Genomic DNA, 18,064 nt, shown 5'->3' with positions numbered 1-18,064 from the left:
ATATATGTGATAGTACAGACAGTGCATAGGCATTTTAATCCACTCACATACAGCTGAGCCTCCACACCTGATTCATTGTGCTGATACTAGTAAAAAAAAAAACCCTGCCCTCTACTCCTCTATTACAGCCCCTGTAGCTATAGACAACACTTTATCTACCAGGTTAATGGGCAGGTAACCAACATGAGTGAATTGAGTGAATAAAACTTCATTGTCAAACAGATGATTCAGACAAATTACCTGGAAGTGAAAACATAGGTGGGCATTCACTGAAACCATATAAAAAATCCTATTTCTTCACCAGCGGCTTTGTATAGAGAAACTCAATATTCTCCAGTGTGGGACGGTTTAAATCTTCAAAAAACACAAGGTAGCATTATCTATGAAGGCTTGAAGGCTATCTGTGTAGGCTTCATGATTGTTTGTTCCCACCCCAGTGTGGGAGGATGATTATCTGAGTGTTAGCAGGGTGTGGCCTATACAACTCCACTGTCTGTATTTCAGTATGTCTTAATGTTGAACAAGGCCTGAGGGCCGACATGTTATCGTTTTATGAAGCCTGTGTCAAAATAACAAATATAACATTAACCACAGTTTTAGTCTGATTTTACAAAACATTCTATTTTTTTTTTCATTTTTACTTAAAGCAAACAATGACCACTTATAGTGACTAATAACCAGCTTGTAATGTATTATATTTGCCTATTATACATGATTTCATTACTTAATTGTAAGCACTCAATGGTCAACTTCTAACTTCTAATCACATTAAAATAGTGATTATAATGTGTTATAAAATGATTAAAACATCGAGAATTGTATACACTTTGATCCTTGCAAAAATAGTAAATGGCCCTTTAAGTCATTATAAAATGCTTTATGATGTGTTATGGTCACTGTTATGAAGCATTCTGCATATTTATGCTTGCTTATAACTATTGGCACACTATAACACATATGCGTATGATGCATTATAGGCAATGGTGTCATAATGAGTAATGTTTATTGTTATAAAGCAATATGAATATCCATGAGTGCCTATAACTATGATTACACAGTGCTAGCAGCACATTATAGGTGTATTTATTTTGTTCTGTACCTGTATTACTGTTTCACCTGTTTGGTAACTTCTCAGAAAATTATGCAATGGATCTATGATATGTGATAAAAGAGCAATAAAGAGATGCTGAAGAAGATGCTCCTTCACAGGGAAGATAAAATACAGTAAAATGCAAAACAGTGGCCTAAGAGACGAGCCGCCTTCCACCACCTCGTCTCTTAACACACACAACGGAGCAGGTGTCCTGTGATTAATGCAGGCAGAGTTGCGCCAAACATGTCAGAGGCAATCATCTTTCATTTGTGGAGGACCGTAGGATAACAGTCCCCGTGTGTGCCCATAGTTAACCTGAAGTAAATGTGTGTGCGCGTGAGAATGCATACACTACAGTCGTAACGTGTGTGTATTTGTGAGATTATGCGCATCCCTGTGCGTGTGTGTGTGCCTATATATTTAGTAGGTCCCCGCTCAAAACACTTGCAGGTGAATGCACATGAGATGAATGCCTCTGTGAGTGTGTATGTGTGTGTTACACAGGTGTGATGTATCAGCTGGGTGATGCTGCCAGTCTGCCCTCCCTCTCCCTCCACCTCCTGAGCGATGCAGGGAGCAGCAGCAAGGTCTCATTGGAGAAGTGCACTCTGGGTCGGAAACATTCCACCACCCCACCACCACCACCACCACCACCAAGCCCCTTCTGCACTCAGAGGCACTATTTCACCATATGGGTCTGTTTTAACCTATTTGTCCTTCTATGTATCCGTCTAAGCCTGTACGATTATTGTTTTCTAGCCAGTGGTGGTAATCTATAATCAATAAATGAGATTATGAGTACGCCGTAATGTGTGGTGAGAATGTGCATGTACTGCAGACCAGGTGTTTCTGATAGCTGTGGGTGAATCTTAGCTAAGAGACCTAAGGTTAGAGTAAATAATAGTTTTGTGATTTTCACTGAGCTGTATCAATTAATCATGACCATCCCTCTGACATTTAATAATGATGACTGAAATATCACCACGGTGATGGTTTACAGTTACATGAACTGATGAATGATGAATTAGTGGCAGCTAATGGTGGTGCTAGTGGTGGCTATAAATAGTCACAGCGGCGTGTAGTGGTTCCCGCTGTGACAGCTGCTCTGATGGTGCTGGAGGACCTCGTTGATGCAATGCAGTGGGTGAAATTGCACTTCTCCATTGCTGTTCTTTTAATCGACGGGACTACTGAAGTGGTGTGGACACAAGTATTGATATACAAACAAATGGTTAAGGACGTTTCTACGTCCATTTATCGAGTGGAAATTAGGCTTGTGCACCCAGTTCAAGGATGATTGAGATTTATAAACCAGAACCAGGCGTATGCTTTATAAATGTGATGAAAAGAACAAGTATGCATATTTCCAGCTTTTTAGCTGTGAATCTACACAGAGTTGTGTGCATCTGGCCCCTTTGGACTCAAACAAGTATATAAATGGTTTTATTAAAGGAGACCTTTTAAGCTTTTTTCTTTCCTTCAGTGTTTTATTTAAGTTTATGTGCTGGTAAAAGATCTTGAAAGTTAAAAAGGTCAGTGTCTGCACCGACAGAAGCTACTCCCTCCCACGGAAAACACTGCTCCTGAAACGCCTCGCGCATTCAGTGACTTTGTGACATCACACTACGTCACCATGTCACACATTTGGATAATTTATTCCTAGTGACGAGTTTGGCACGCAAGAATTGATTTAGCAAAATTTGCTCTTGGGTCAGGCGTGTGCGAGCTGACCAATCAGAACAGACCGGGTATTCAGAAGGGGGGCTTTAAAGAGACAGGAGCTAAGAAAAGAGACAGTATAAGAAAACTGATGTATTTATTGAGCATGTTTTTTGTAAATCTATTCAAGTGGTAACACAAAATAAAATGATGAACCTGAAAATGAGCAAAACATATCTCCTTTAAGACTTGTTCTGTGTTGTATAATATCCTGTGCATCCTGCATTAAGTGTAATCGGTTGTATGTTAGAACCTTTCTGCATTTTCCTCTAAGTCGTATTCTTTGTGATTTCATCATACCTGGCAAACATAATTTGAGTTTAATCCTCATGTTACCTCGCCAACTCCACAGTGGCTAAATCTGTACTCTAGACAGATGCATTTGTGTTTCTTACAGTCGCAAAGACTCGTCAGTCGGCTGCCTGATAATTACCCATCTGTCTACACTGTATGTCTCTGCCTGCTCAGAACCTGCAGGACACACATGCACACGCTCACACTCGGAGAGCTCAGGGGCTTTCCTCTTCCTGTTTACACCTCCATCCATTATTCACTCTATCCGCCAGTGTCTGTACATGCACATATGTGCGACATTGCACACATACACACACATCACACACTGGGGGTTTCGAGGAGGTAAAAGCGGGATGTTAATAATTCACTCTCTAATTTTTTTGCCATGTTGCTGTGGCTGTAATTTCTTCTTTGGCCCAAGCTATAAAAAGTGAACAGTACTATGTAGATTCTCACCACATGTTGCTGCAGTAAATCTCACTTAACGTAATAAAAGTCAATAGACACCACACCCATTGTTCTGGAGGAGGGTCCCTTCCCTTTTGCTCCTTTTCTCCTCCATTAAAAGGTATTTTTTTGGGAACTGAGGATCAAAAAATAGACGGTGCCATATGCTATACAGATGGTAAAGGCACAAAATCGAGGCACAAATTGTGATTTGTCATGACGTGACTAGACTTAAACTAGATGCACTCAAGTTTAAAACAGAACGTAACCTATGTTACAAACAAAATGGTAAGAGGACATTAGTCAAAGTGAGTCCAAACGCCAAAGTAACATAAAGTCAAACTAACTGGCTGAACAACGGCTGTGTATTCTATCATATTAATAACTCATGTGATTGATTCTTATTCAGTTTAACAATCTCAGAGTGTCCCCGTTCTACCTCACAGCTATGGCAGTATGCTAGAGAGCGATGCCAACTCACTGTTGTTGTGCATGTCTGCAGTGAAAGCTGTTATGAGAATGAAGTGTTTATGCACCTGTGCGTGTGTGGGTTTGTGTGTGTGTGTGTGTGTGTGTGTGTGTGTGTGTGTGTGTGTGTGAGTATGCAGATCTTGGCTGGCAGGGTTCAGCTCTTACGGTAGCTAAACTGCTGGCAGGTTGTAGTTTCATATTCCCTTTCTTCTTTTTGGTTCTCTCTCCGTCTCTTTCTCCCTCTCTCTCTCTCTCTCTCTCTCTCACACACACACACACACACACACACACACGCACACTCAGACACAATCACATTCTTTCGGTCACTCTGTTTTTGACCTTTTCTCTTTCTCTTTGTCTCTTCTCCGCACCCCAGCCCTTTAGGCTGTTTGAGTCTCTCTCAACACGCTTACATTGGACATGCACTCATTCCTTGCAACTCACTTGTTTTTCTCTGTGGTTCGCCCTTGAGGTAAAGTGGACCGCCACAAAGACTATTTACAAGAAGCAAAACAGTATATTCTGCTATTGTATCTCAGGGCAGACGGATTGGTTTGACACATCTTGCATGTCAGCGTGAGTGCTGTGGAGACACTGCGGTCAGTTTATGGAGTAAAAACAACTCTTCTGGTGGACTGATGTCTCGCCGCTGCTGGATCCCTCAATGCACAGAAATACGCCTTCATCTGATGCTGTTTTTCTCGAAATCCTTATCATTACACCCTGCACCACCCCCCCCTTCTCTCTTCTCTCTAAAGGGTAAATAACAGAAGCTTTTAAAGATGAAGAGCAGTGTGCAGAGGTATAGAGATAATAAAGGGTAGATGGCTAATAGAGAACAGAAGGTAAAAGGTGAAGAGACAGGATATAATGAAGCTGGGGAGTGGGGGAGGCAGCGGGGGGGTGTGGTGTGGAAACTTAGAGGATGAAAAGACAGAGGCGAATGGGAGGTAAATAAAACGACAGCGGCAGAGGAAGGTCCGCAGATGATGATGAGGCTTCCAAATCACCTCCATGCCCTGCGGCATCCCTTTGTCTCTGCACAGCCCCACGCTGACAAACCTTTTCTCTCCGCACCCTATTCCCACACCTCCCAAATAATAAAGATGTTTAGTTTAGTCTCTTTTTCGACATTAATTCCCCTCTCTGCTGCCTCTTCATTCGTTTCTTTGCAGTTAAAACCAGTTCAGTTCAGATTAATGTGTCAGTTCAGCTGTTTCAGCTTCCAAGCAAGTGCTTTATTTGCATGTCTGCTGCAAATAAACTAAAAAAAAAACATCAACACAGTTTAGACTTTCAAGAGTCTTCCTTATTTCAGCTCCCCTGAATGCACCTGCACGCGCAGACAGCAAGGGAGGAAGCGGTTAATCACAGATGCGTGTTTGATGTTTCTCTCAAAAAATCTTACCTGTCTTACCTGCGCTGGCTACAGTGTTCTCCTGCTTGCACTTCCCTATGGTGATGAAGACGTCGTCGATGGCAATATCCCCCTCGAAACTCGGGCCCCGAATTCCTTCGAACACAATCTGTTTAGGGGCGAAACAAAGGGATGGATGGATGCTGGGTAAGTACATGTGATAAAGTATGTATCTGGTGAGTCAAAAACAAGGCCAGTGCCTAGTCAGAACAGATTTGACTAATATGAATCACCATTAAAAACTGGATCAGATCTCAGACTAAAATGAATTCATTAAAATGTACTGCATTTTAATATGACAATGTGCTGAAACATTAATCAAACAGCACAGATAGTAATATCCAGGTAGTAATATCCTTCATTATTAAAGCTTCTTAAAGGAGACCTGTTATGCTTATTCACTTTCTTCCTTTCCTTCAGAGTTTTATATGGGTTCTTGTCCTTGGAGGTTCTTCAAAGTAAAAAAGTCAAAGTCCGAACCAACGGGAGCTCCTCTCTCTCCCACAGAAAACACTCCACACGTTCCACCTTTAATTCTGTGACTTAGCCTAAAGGCTAGTTTGGCACAGCTGCTCTGTTAGCTGACCAATCACAGCAAGGGGGCAATATGAGAAAACTGATGTTTGTTTTTTAGCATTAAAGGATGTAAACCCTTTTATAGTAGTAACCTAAAATGAAATGATGAACCTGAAACTGAACATATTATGCCTCCTTTAACCCGTAATCATCGGTGGACTCACGACAACAGAGCTAAACAGGAGACTCATCTGAAAACTTTCCAGGCGACTTCCCAATTTTAGCCACCAGCCATCTGGTTTTGACTGACAGCCTAATTACTGTGCCGTGCCAAGGCGCCGAGTTAATCAAAAAACCAAGCGTATTCTAGCTGGAATATGTGGTGGAAAAAAGCAAATAAACAAGGAAACTTTGTTGCTCAAAACCGGGTCTCACGGCTGCAGTTGTTGGCTATAACTGCACACTTGGAAATGTTTAATTTGAAATATGATAACCAACTGGCTTTCTGCGTGATCATGTCTGAGAGGTTTTAAATCACAATGGCTCATTTATCTGTAAAGGGGTTTCCATAGATGTGTGTGTCACGTGCATGGGCTCGTGCACTAAATCTGCCAAGTAGCCCTTGAGCCAGGCATGTAACCCTCAGGTTATTCGAAACATAAGATATAACTGTGTGTACGACTGAAAAAGCTGCCTGTATATCACCCCTGTAAACATACGTGTGCAGGCGTATGCAAGCAGGTGCATGCACGGGGTGGCAAATATGCATGACTGACCCCACTTTAAACTCCATCTGTTAACGCCAATCTGCCATATTAACAGACTATTTAACCCAGTAAAGAGGTAGAACAGGACTGCCATCACTTTGTGTGTAAATACATCAAGCTATGGGTTCAATTAACCCAGTCCTGACACACCAAGGAGAAAAGCCTGACACGACCCCATATACTGTATGTTGCGAGTAAATGAAGTGGTGGAGCACACACACCGCGGTTACCATCTCTCACTGCTGGGACACTCCATTACCTGCGTTTTAATCTGCGAGTGTTGTGCTGTAACAGCAGTGTCAGTTTGAAGTATCAAACTGAAATTCATGGGGCAGATACCAATAACCTATTCATTGCCACAGACAAGGATCATCATGGCCGCGTGCATGCGGAGTCGTTTCGGCCGTTCACCTCTGCAGAGTAATCCTGAAGAGCCAAGATGAGGGTGAATATAGAAAGACAGCGGAAATTGATATATATTTTCTTCCTCAGTTCAATTAGACGAAGTTAACTGAAGCCTGTGTGGCCTCCGCCTCGACGCTATGGCCCCGACAAACTTGCCAATGCAGCCTAAATAATCTTCCTTGTGCTGCTGTGTGTGTCTCACGCCGTCCTCCTCTCGGAAAATAGAACCCATTCAATTACATTCATGAAGGGGAGGGAAACACAAGAGCAGCACCACCTCTTTCCCACTTGCTTTCTAATTTAGTCCCTGAACGAGAAATCTCCTTTGAATGAATAAATAAAATAATTAGAGGAACCTTGAAAGTGACTGGGCGGTGTGGAGGGAGAAAGGAAGAGAAGTGCAGCAGCACCGGCTGGATGGGTTTAGCTGGTCGGCTCATTTGTGCAAAAGGATTATTTGATTTACTTGGCAGAGGGTAGCTGTGAGGGAAATTCAGGCGTAGTAGAGGGAAGAGGCTAATTGGTCAAAAGTCCGTGGTCATCTCATTTATAAACGCTACGATGCTGTTTCTTCACTGCGCGCCTGTGGTTAACATTTTTGCTTTATTTATGTACTTTCTTGTGAATTTATGTCGCTCATAAAACCGGCCAAGCGCGCTACAGGACCCCTTCTGCAGGCACACATGCAACGTGCGGTACACACATACACAGAGCCGTGCACGGCAGCCTCTGTACACCTGCAAACACTTGTGAATTAAACAAGTCAGAGCAAAGACAGCAGATTGTTGTATAATTAGAGAAGATGAGAATAATAATTGGCGGAAAGGAAAACCCAGAGACTAACACTGGCCTTGACACATTTATACACACAACCACAGCACAAATAAGCGTCTCCTTTAAGCTACATAACAACGCAATCAGGCAGAGCATAATAATTTCCTCAAAGATATCAAACAGAATATCACAGCACAAAGCAATGCAATATCCTGCTATGCAACACAGGATGGCAAAATAATGACTTTATGTGTTTATTCTTCTGAAGAGGCTCTGGAAAAGAAAAGTAACAGGCCCATGCCCTTTCACTCTATGTCCAGTGCTGACAGGTGAAGCTGAAGTGTGAGTTGCCAGTGCCAACAGTCAACCACACTTAAACATCACCGCTGGGCGCTGTGTTAAGGTGAAGTGTATCTGAGAGTTTCTCAACCTTGGGAGTGGCAAGGTTGTTGGATATACAGTTATGAAACATTTTCAGGTCTGATATTTTGGATTTAAGCGGTAAAGAGACAACTTGTATCAGGAAGTTTGCATGTATGTAACGCTGTGACCCTACTCTCACACTGAAGTTACATAGCAGAGCAGAAACAAGTGATGGAGGCCAGAGTGGCTGAGACGGAGAGACCATTCACCCTATTACAAGACACTGTAACAGCAAAATGATGTCGAAGCTGTTATTTTGAGGTAAGAAAAGAACAAGTGACATCATGTTGCTTTAAGTGCCATTACTATTGTCACAAAGTACGGACGCCTTTCCGGTTTCGTGTGAGTAGCGACTGCCAGCAACAAAAGAACACACTGCATTTGTTTTCCAACTTTCCAGAGAGAAAGAAGAAGCAGATTCCCTGAAGAGAGGAAGTGAAATTTTATACACCGTAATAACCAAGTTTGCCTATCACAGATACGTATCGGTATTGGTGTGTACTGTATGCTGTCGATATCGGCTGATTTGAAAATGTCTTGGTTGTAAAGAACACGGTGAAGAAAATTATATCATTACAGTTCAAAGATGTCATTTCAAAGTGTTCGATGACAACATGTGAGGGATCACTGCAAAAAATGTGATTATCAGCCGATAAATCAATATCAGAATTTTTTACTCCCTAATATCGGTATTGGCATCGGCCCAAGAAACTGCATATTGGTCAGGCTCTACAAGTTACTACAGCAGGATCTGGCATCAGGGTGGAGAGGGGAGTAGAAGAAAGTGTTCAGAGAAAAAAATGGGACTGTATTATTTATACTCCGGGGACATTTTGTACCTGCTGGCAGACAAAGTTACATAGTGAAAGCGAGGCTTATGTTATAGGCATTACGCTCTGCAATCAATAATTATTTCATCATAATAAGTGAAACAAAAAGTGTTGTCTATTGCCAGTTAAAAATCATCAAGTTTACAGGGCGCGCTATTTAAGTTTTTTCTGTGCACTTAAAAACACAATACAAAAGATTCATGTGGAAACTTGGACAACTCCCTCAGTGCTAAGGGTCTTGAGATTGTGGGACCTAAAAATGGGGTCACGGGCCATAAAAGGCTGACGTTATATCTAATGTGTCTGATATTTAACAATGACATTTACCACACGCTCTGGAAACATCTCACTGTTTTGGAAAGGTGGACTACAAAAATCTCTTCTCGAAACAATTATGAGTAGAATTCTCTTCATTTCCATTTTTTTGTCATATGAGGAAGCCTGAGTGAGCTTGAGTGTGTGTGTGTGTGTGTGTGTGTGTGTGTGTGTGTGTGTGACTGCAAGATCAAAGGCTGTACAATAAAGTGTCAGGTTGGAGTTGTGAATGTGTCGTTTTGTCGAGCCTTGTAACCTTTAATGTTCCCATTGATGTGCTGTCCACATACCAGAGGGGACACAGCCGTGAGAGAGGGCGAGCATGTGTGTGTGTGTGAGAGAGAGAGAGAGCGAGAGAGAGAGAATGTGTGTGTGTGTGTGTGTGAGAGAGAGAGACTGAAATACCAGTGCAGAAGAGAGTCGCTGCAGTGTGAGGCACACGAATGTGGGTTGGCCTGGTTTCCAACAAGCCCCCCAGGTACCAAACACTGCGAGGAACACAGATGGCCTCTGGGTAATCCACAGAGGAGCGAATGGGGACACAAATAATGTACTACAACAACTTACCTCTTTTTTTTCTCCCATTGATTTTATGTGCACATGTCATTTCTGATTTATAAATCGGTCTCGATGAACAAACGGCTTCGAAGCCAACTCACTCTGATCATATCAGATTTTACACAGGACTGTTGATTGGCAAGATTGCAAAAGTGAGACAGATGGTGGTTTTATTGGACGATAAAAACATTAAGTAATTGCTACAGATATACTGATTTACAATGTAATGGCGGAGACATTTTTGTTCAATATGTATGGGCAGCTGAGACAAAAATACTTAGCTTTCCCTAAAGATGCGACGAGCCCACTCAAAAGCAGAGCAGCTCATACAGTGGCAGCTCGTATTTCATGAATTTACCACCTGAATATACGCAGGCTGCATGCGGTAATCGTGGCCAGCAGGCAGTAAACAATTTAAATTCTAATGCCTGCTTATCGGTTGGCTCTAGCACTGTTTACAATAAAAGCCTTGTATTAATGCGAGCCATCGGCTGGGCTACAGCTCTTTCAGAAAGGCAGGAAGAGAGGCCGCTCTCAAAGACATCATTACTTTTGTTGGACGGAGCACAAAGAGAGGGGAAATGCAGAGACGAGTGGCAGCACCTCAAAGGCCTTCGGTGTGTGCAGTCAGCGAGCTGTGCGCAGGACTAGAAAGTTTGTGTTCTCCACGGACATGGACTCTCAACATTAGGCAGAAATGAAACGCGGCTCGATGTGCAGCCGCGCCCGCACTCTGTGGAGCAAAATAACGTTTAGTTCAAACAGCAACTCTCTGGGAATTCAACTGAATTAGAAAATCATGTGAATGTTGTTCAAAGGGGACATTTGAGATGATAGATAATTGACACAACAAGGTTATTTCTGTTTATTTTTCTCGGGAGTTTAGGTTAATGGGTATTTCAACTATATAGAGAAAAGAGTCAGCTTTAAATTGCAAAACAACAGTCACAGTCAGCCACTACTGTACTCAACAGTGTCTGGAGTATTCAGCTCCGGGGCATTTAAAAGTGGCTGACACTGAAAACTGCTGTTTAGACATAAAGGAGTGGCACTCTATACGATCACATCGAGGGAGAGGCCAAATTCATAAAAACACAGTGAAATAGTTTGAAACAATGCAAGAAGTCGATCTGGAAAGGTCATATGCCACCTGGGCTGGATCGCAGCCCTCCTTCCAACCTTGATTGAACCCGGTATGGACATTGGCCTCCATTGATAAACAAGCCTTTCCGAAGGGAAATTAATATAATTTCACTGACATTTAATCCTGATGACGTCATAAGATTAATGATGGCTCACATTTTTTACTAGAAATTCTGTGATATAAGCAGAGGATGTAGAATTTGAAAGAGAAAGGAAAGGAAAGGAAAAGCCACACAAGCGAGTCACACGAGGAAGTATTAGATCTGGTGTTTTTTGAAGCTAAGCCCATGTATACTTCATCTTTCTCTCACCAGTCCCCTAACTTCATGGAAAAGCAACACTGACTCAACGACTACTGGCTTAACTTTGTTTGGTTAATTTATAATTCTGCAAAATTCTATGATTTCGAAGTGATGTGTGTGAACTGTGACTACCAAAGATTAAAGATACCATGTGGAGCTATTGACTGCTAGCAGGGCCATGAAACAATGATTTCACCAGGTGGTCTCTATTTAGTTGGTCCTGGTGGAGTGGTACACATCCTGCCTTTGGTTTCCTTTGACTATTGTGCCGATCGACGGTCGGCAGCGGCAATGTGGAGACAAATGTAGCAATGCACTTATAAAGACAAAAAAGAATAAGACTAGCGGTAAGTCAACGTGGGCAGTGTTCGTAGTAGTTTGTAGTGTGTAGTCAATCAGTACAAACTGCATACTGCCTGCTGAACGAACATTTAAGTATATTATTCCAAGCAGACTGTTCACATTGAAATCTACATAAGCAATACATCTTCTGTCCATTACACAACTGTGTATAGATCACATGACCCTTCTCCTCCATATATTCATGTGCCAGCTAAATCACCATTATGTCCTCCACTCAGTGTCATATTTCCCAGAATTAATGTAAAGGCAAACCAGGGAAAAAAGGGAGAGAGACGTCTCTTACCTATACTTCGTTGAAACAGAGATTTGAATGTGTATTAGAGGCCAGATCAATTCAGAGCTGAAGTGTCGTGTGCAGTACTCAGATTACTTTCCTTGTAATGAGTAACGCAGCACGCAGGTTTTGCAATTCAAGCAATCTTTTATTTTGCTCTGTTCCTTGAAAAAGTAATATGTTACTGTATTTCCCTGTTACCTTTGTTCTGTCAAAAAGCAAAGAAAATCTCTCCTACTTCTTGTCAGGCAGAACGCAGCTACCTGAGAATGTGTTATGAGAAGTGCGGTTATGTTGGTTCAGTGCGCAGGTGTGACTCAGCTAGCGAGATGACCGGAGCCGAGAGGGCAGCCTCTGGTTCATGAGACGCCTGTTGAAACATGACGTAGTGCAGGCTATTGGAGCCGTGTTTTCTTGTCTTGTCATATAGTTCATGTAATGAAACCTTTACTATTGTAGTTGAACTGCATAAAAATTACATTTTGTATCAACTTATTAGGCTTTATGCGTCCCTTCCCACTCAGTTTAATGGTTTGCAATCAAACATAAAAGATGTTACAAAGAGCTGTGAAGGGGATACTGCGTCTGTTATTATTAGCCTGCAGAGTTGCAAATGATGGGTCCTAGAATATACTAATCAACGTCGGCAGAGCCAACACATTTACAGAAAGAAGTGCAGCCACTGAACATGTTAAGCAGCAACATGCACAAGGAATGTCGAGAGGGTCTAACATTTAAAAACAAGTTACTTTTCTCATTAGTTAATGTCGTAATGTAACAATGTTACTTTTAAATGGCAGTAATCTTGTAATGTAGCCAGTTACTTCTTAATAGTAGTGCTACACAACAATATATATAGTATATTATGTCTCTATTGATTCAGAATTTATGTAAATAAGCAGTGAAAATCGACAATGTTCTACCAAAGGCTGCCAAAGCCTTAGATCACTTGTAAAAAACACAGCAATGGTTTACCCAATCCTTTGCCTCCCAGCAGCCAGCAGTCATCTCCTCCTTCATAAACATCACTATCTAGAGTTTCAGATGCAGCGAGCCATAGTAATTGGCGAAACGCACTTAATAGAGCCATTCTTTACAATTTCAACTTGTAGAAAAGAAGCTAAACAGCAGATCACAACAACAGCAATTGTGTCAGGTAATTCCCATTGTCAACAGCAGACAGCTCAATCATTATTATTGATTGTAAGGAAACCAGCACTCCCGAGAGACAGAGCGAGATAGAGAGGGAGAATGAGAGACAGCCAGAGAATGGGAGAAGACAGGGCAGCTGGAGGAACAGCAGCAACGGGGAGGGTGAGGCACGAGAGGCGGCGATGAGAGCTGAAAGACAGTGCAGGGAGGACGGGCTGAGGGAGAAAGCTCAGGAGAGACAGACATGTATGGAGGTGAGAGAGATGAGGTTCACCCTTCTTATCTTATTTCATCAGGCCCTCTGGGAGCTCGATGCATAACAGAAAGTAAGAAAGGAGGAAAAGTGAGAGAAGGGGGTAACAAAGTATGTTTATCGGCTCGCCTCCTCTGGCTGGCGCTGGGATCAAGGCGGCATGCTTTCTACATTATTTAACAACTCTATTTGTTACACGGCAGCAGGTTTTGGGCTTTTGTGTGTATGTGTGTGTTAGAAAGAGAGAGAGTGTTAAACTGAGAGAGCAAACCGAGGAACTGAAACACCCGTGACCAAGTTATGTAAAGGTTAGAAAAGTCCTGTTTTCAATTACACGACAAAACAATAAATATTCATATAGATCACGGATGCAACCTGAATGTAAGTGACTAAACAAAACAGCATTTATTAAGATGACATTCTTTTCGCTTTAACTCTCAAGTTTGGACACCAACAGCTGTGACAGGTAGGTAGCTTATATTTCTGTTATTGGATCATACAGGTTTAGGTTGGTGGTTTAGGTGTATGGAGCGTGTAGGTGGAAAAAATCTGAATTACGTGTGCAAAGTGCATGTTTCTGTTGAACTTCTGAACCTCCAGTTTACTTAATACTGTGATTTCTGCGCAACCATGAGTGGTTTTCAATATCATGTAATCTTTACAAGACTACACAGGTTTTACCTCCAACCAGACTGCAGCAGATTTCACAGCTATAGAACTTTTTCACAGAAGATATTTTGACTTGTCACGGCAGGAAAAGCACAGGTTATTTTGTTAGCAGTGTCTTAGTTCCATTCGGTGTCCCAGTAAACCATGACTGTGAGGCAGCACGTAGAATATGAAACTAGCTCAGCATATGTAGTCAAAGATGGTATAATGTTATCAATAGCTGTGTTTCCCTAATTTTCTGAAGTCAAGTGAATTTGAGGTGAATTTTTCAGATGTAGCAAAAAAGTGAAACATTGAATTAAAAAAAAACTTGTCGTGTTTCCACCAACAGGTTTAACTAGGCTTCACGAGGTGTGGTTTCGCCCAGAAGTAAGTGGTTTAGGTTGCATCCTGCGTGCCTATAAACAGGGTAGAAGAAGTAGAGCTCATGGACTGGAAACAAAACATTGGCTGAAACAAAATGTCCATCCTCTGGACTGAGTCCTCTTGGATTTCAGCCGTAATATTAGCTGCAGATAAACAGGCCTAAAGACTACAACAATAAAATGCATTTGATTATCTCTATAGGCCGTACTTCTGTATCATTATGTGGGAGAACAGTATTTCTGGCCTATACGATTCAAGCAACTCAATGAAATATTATTCAAGAATCACTCCATTACTGAGAATCACTCCATTACTGTACTGGACAGATTTCCTGGAGATACTTGATGAAGGACACATACACTAGACAAACAGCGCGGAGGACACTGTACAAAACATGCATGTTCACATGAGAGGGACCACACAGGGAAGAAAGAGTGAAGGGAAAAATAGTTAAGTGCGTGGCAACCTTCAGTTGCCAAGGAGACGACCCCTCTCTCGCAGGCATCCTTCGTCAATCATCCATCCTGCCTCACCTACCTTCGCCTGAGTCACAATACAAATGGGGGGATGAATATTTAAGACGCATTAAGTGCCTTATTGATGACGACAAACACACATCAACCTGTCTCACTGCCTGTCACGCACACATCCTCTTTCAGCGTTTCTTATGCACTTACTACTTTGCTCACAAATGCACACACACAGTTCTCCTTGCTGCCGTCTTCTTGACTGTATAATTCCTATCTATTACCAGCAGGTTATGGTGTCTGGACCAATTAAGCTGCCTAGGACATGGTTCTCCTTGCTGGTGTCTGCCTCCCCTGGTAACCTCTTTATGTGCATATGTGTTTGTGTGTGTGTGTGTGTGTGTGTGTGTGTGTGTGTGTGTATGTGTTTCCATCTGTGTCATGACATCAGTAGACACAGTTACAGGTGTGTCACATGAAGAAACCTCAAATTATTTTTCAAGCGCTGGAACGTTTGTTTTCGCTTTTGAAGTGTATGATATAGAACAGTCTAAGTTATTTACTTTGATCCCACATTCTGCAGATTTAAACATCAATAAGTCAGCTGATGAAACAGAATCATATTCCTCATAATTCATAATCTTTTCATATTTAGGGGGAGGTGTTGGTAGGATGTGACTTTGTACAGTAGGTAGTTTTTTTGTTTTTTCATGGCATGTTCCTTTCCAAAACGTATGCACTGTTGGTCGTGCCTCATGTCAGAATAATGTCCAATCTCTTGATGTACTAGCAATATTAGCTATTGGTTAAAATTTAACAGTAGAAAATGTAAGTTGTACCAAGTTGACCTGGAATTTGTGATGTGCCAGAACCTGTGACACCAAGTTATAGCAGCCACGTGTGGGAGAACAAATGGATTGAACTGTATACTGAATGTGTGTGTGTGTGTGTGTGTGTGTGTGTGTGTGTGTGTGTGTGTGTGTGAGTGTGTGTTCTGTGCAGCATGCTAAAACTTTGTCTAAGAGACTCGTTAGCATGCAAATACGATAATGTCCGCACTGTCCAACATCACAGAGGAGCCCTAAAACACACAGTGTGCCCACTGTTTCGGACTTAATTTTCCCTTTAATGGTGAAAGAAACATGGTGTTGCAGAGGCATAGTTAATGAAGAGCAAATGCAGCCCCTAGCTAAGACCTTCAGCCCGCATTCATCATGGATTCAATTTCCCCCGTGCACGTACAGCGAGTATCTGGAATCATTACAACACAACTAGCAGGCATCCCCTGCTCATAAATAAGCCTGTTAATTGACCTGTCATAGCTAATTGCTGCAGGGGATAGGAGACCGGTGTGTGTGTTTAAAAAAAAGAGTTTGTATGTGTGCATGTGTCTGCATCTTACATAGTGTTTATGCACCAAAACATGTGTTTGCATGTGTGTGTGTGTGTGTGTGTAAAGATTGCGCCGATATATGGAAAGAGAGCGAGTCTATGAACACTTGGTTACTTGAAGACTCTCTTTCCTGAGTGTGTTGATTTTAGAGCCATTAGTCATCAGCCCTGAGACAGGGAGGTGTGAAGCAGACCAGGGCAAGGATCGACCCAACCGGTCCGCCTGTCCCACAACAGGGCCAGGGAGAAAGATAAGCAGACAGACAGGGAAACAAAAACAGAAACAGAAAGAGATGGAGAAACACACACAAGAGGATCGAGGCACGCAAAACAGAACAATCATCATTTTTTTCCCCTCACTTTTTTCTTTCCTCTGTGCAGGGTTGTAAACTTACTAATGTACACACACACATATGCACACAGGCACACACACAAATAGAGAGAAAAAGAAAAGAGAGGAAAAGGCTGGGGAAAATGAGTGAGAGAGGAAGGATCATGTCCAGTCAGAAAGGAGGTCTGAGTCATCTAGTTTACTCGGCCACATCCCAACAGGGGAGAGCTGACTGCAAGCGCAGCTGCCAAAAAGCCAAAGGGACTTCAATGATGTGTCAACAGACAGTCCTCAAACACAGCCGCTTCCTCTGTTATGGCTCCCAGTCCATTTTCTTCCACTCCTGACTGAATGTGGACAGTAAACTAAAACTTTGAACTTCTGCTGAACTTAAACAAGGGGGAAAAAAACAATATTATGCAGCTCAAACTAGGGAAGGTTGCACCACTTGAGCTTAATTTGCGCTTGGTCATGAGAAAGAGTTCACATTAGTTAATGATCACGTTTGACATAATTTGAGGGGACTGGCATTAGTGAGTTAGTATCCTTGCAGCCAATCATACATGACAAGGGAACCCTTGTAGTACTGCCAACTGCTTCTAACTGTAGCTGCTGTTAGCAAGTTAGCTTAGTTAGCTGTACAGCTAGTGGAAGGTATGGGCAGCAGTTAGCTAGCCTCTTATCCATGAGTAGATGTAGGTTTCCTTGTGCATGGTGATACGAAAAGAAAATAGTTACTACCTGAAACTGCTCACAACAAGGTCTGTGGATGAGCTTGAATAACCAGGACATGACTTCTGGAGAGGGACTTCCCTTTTGCGGTATTCACATGTATGTTTTTGGCACTTTGTGTCATGTTCATGGACTCCAAATTTTCTGTATGTTTGCGGCTGTGTGTCTGTGTCTGAGTCTCCTGCGGTGGCTGGGCATGGAGTCCTTGCCTGGCGGGAGCTCCTGCGGCTCACTCACCTGCAGCTCATCTCCTCATCAGTGCCAGCTCAAAAGGCCTGGCGTTCTCTTCCCTGGCTGGTAGATCGTTAAACTCTCGACGTAGTAGTATTCATGGCTCTTACTTTTCGAGTGATCTCTAGCTACCTTCTGTGATTTGCCTTCTGGTACTTCTGAGACTAACCTGCTCCTCTCTTCATCGCTCCTAGAGCCTGCCACCACGAGCTCCAGCGCCTCCGCCACTCAACTCAGCCACCAGCCAAGCCACCTCACGGATCCCCAGCTAAGTCAGCATCAAGCCACACCCCTGCCTCTACTCCATCTACTTGCTGAGCTTTTCAATTAAATCCTTTTTAACGTTTCACCTGCTTTGGT

The 18,064-nt window shown here is 42.4% G+C and overlaps 1 protein-coding gene across 2 annotated transcripts in view; it reads right to left on the bottom strand.

The window, feature by feature from the left end:
- mdga1 (MAM domain containing glycosylphosphatidylinositol anchor 1) overlaps positions 1–18,064 on the bottom strand; it is a 186,578-nt gene that overhangs the window by 7,532 nt on the left and 160,982 nt on the right. The window contains exon 17 of one of the 2 annotated variants that reach the window (XM_084367268.1): positions 5,433–5,550. In XM_084367268.1, coding sequence (XP_084223394.1) covers positions 5,433–5,550 — 118 coding nt within the window. The remainder of the gene's footprint in view (positions 1–5,432; positions 5,551–18,064) is intronic. The other variant, XM_084367269.1, reaches the window with a different exon arrangement.

Source organism: Pagrus pagrus, assembly GCF_965226575.1.
Source record: "Pagrus pagrus genome assembly, chromosome: 1".
In the NCBI taxonomy this organism is placed as follows: domain Eukaryota; kingdom Metazoa; phylum Chordata; class Actinopteri; order Spariformes; family Sparidae; genus Pagrus; species Pagrus pagrus.
This window is presented reverse-complemented; position numbering and strand designations above follow the sequence as displayed.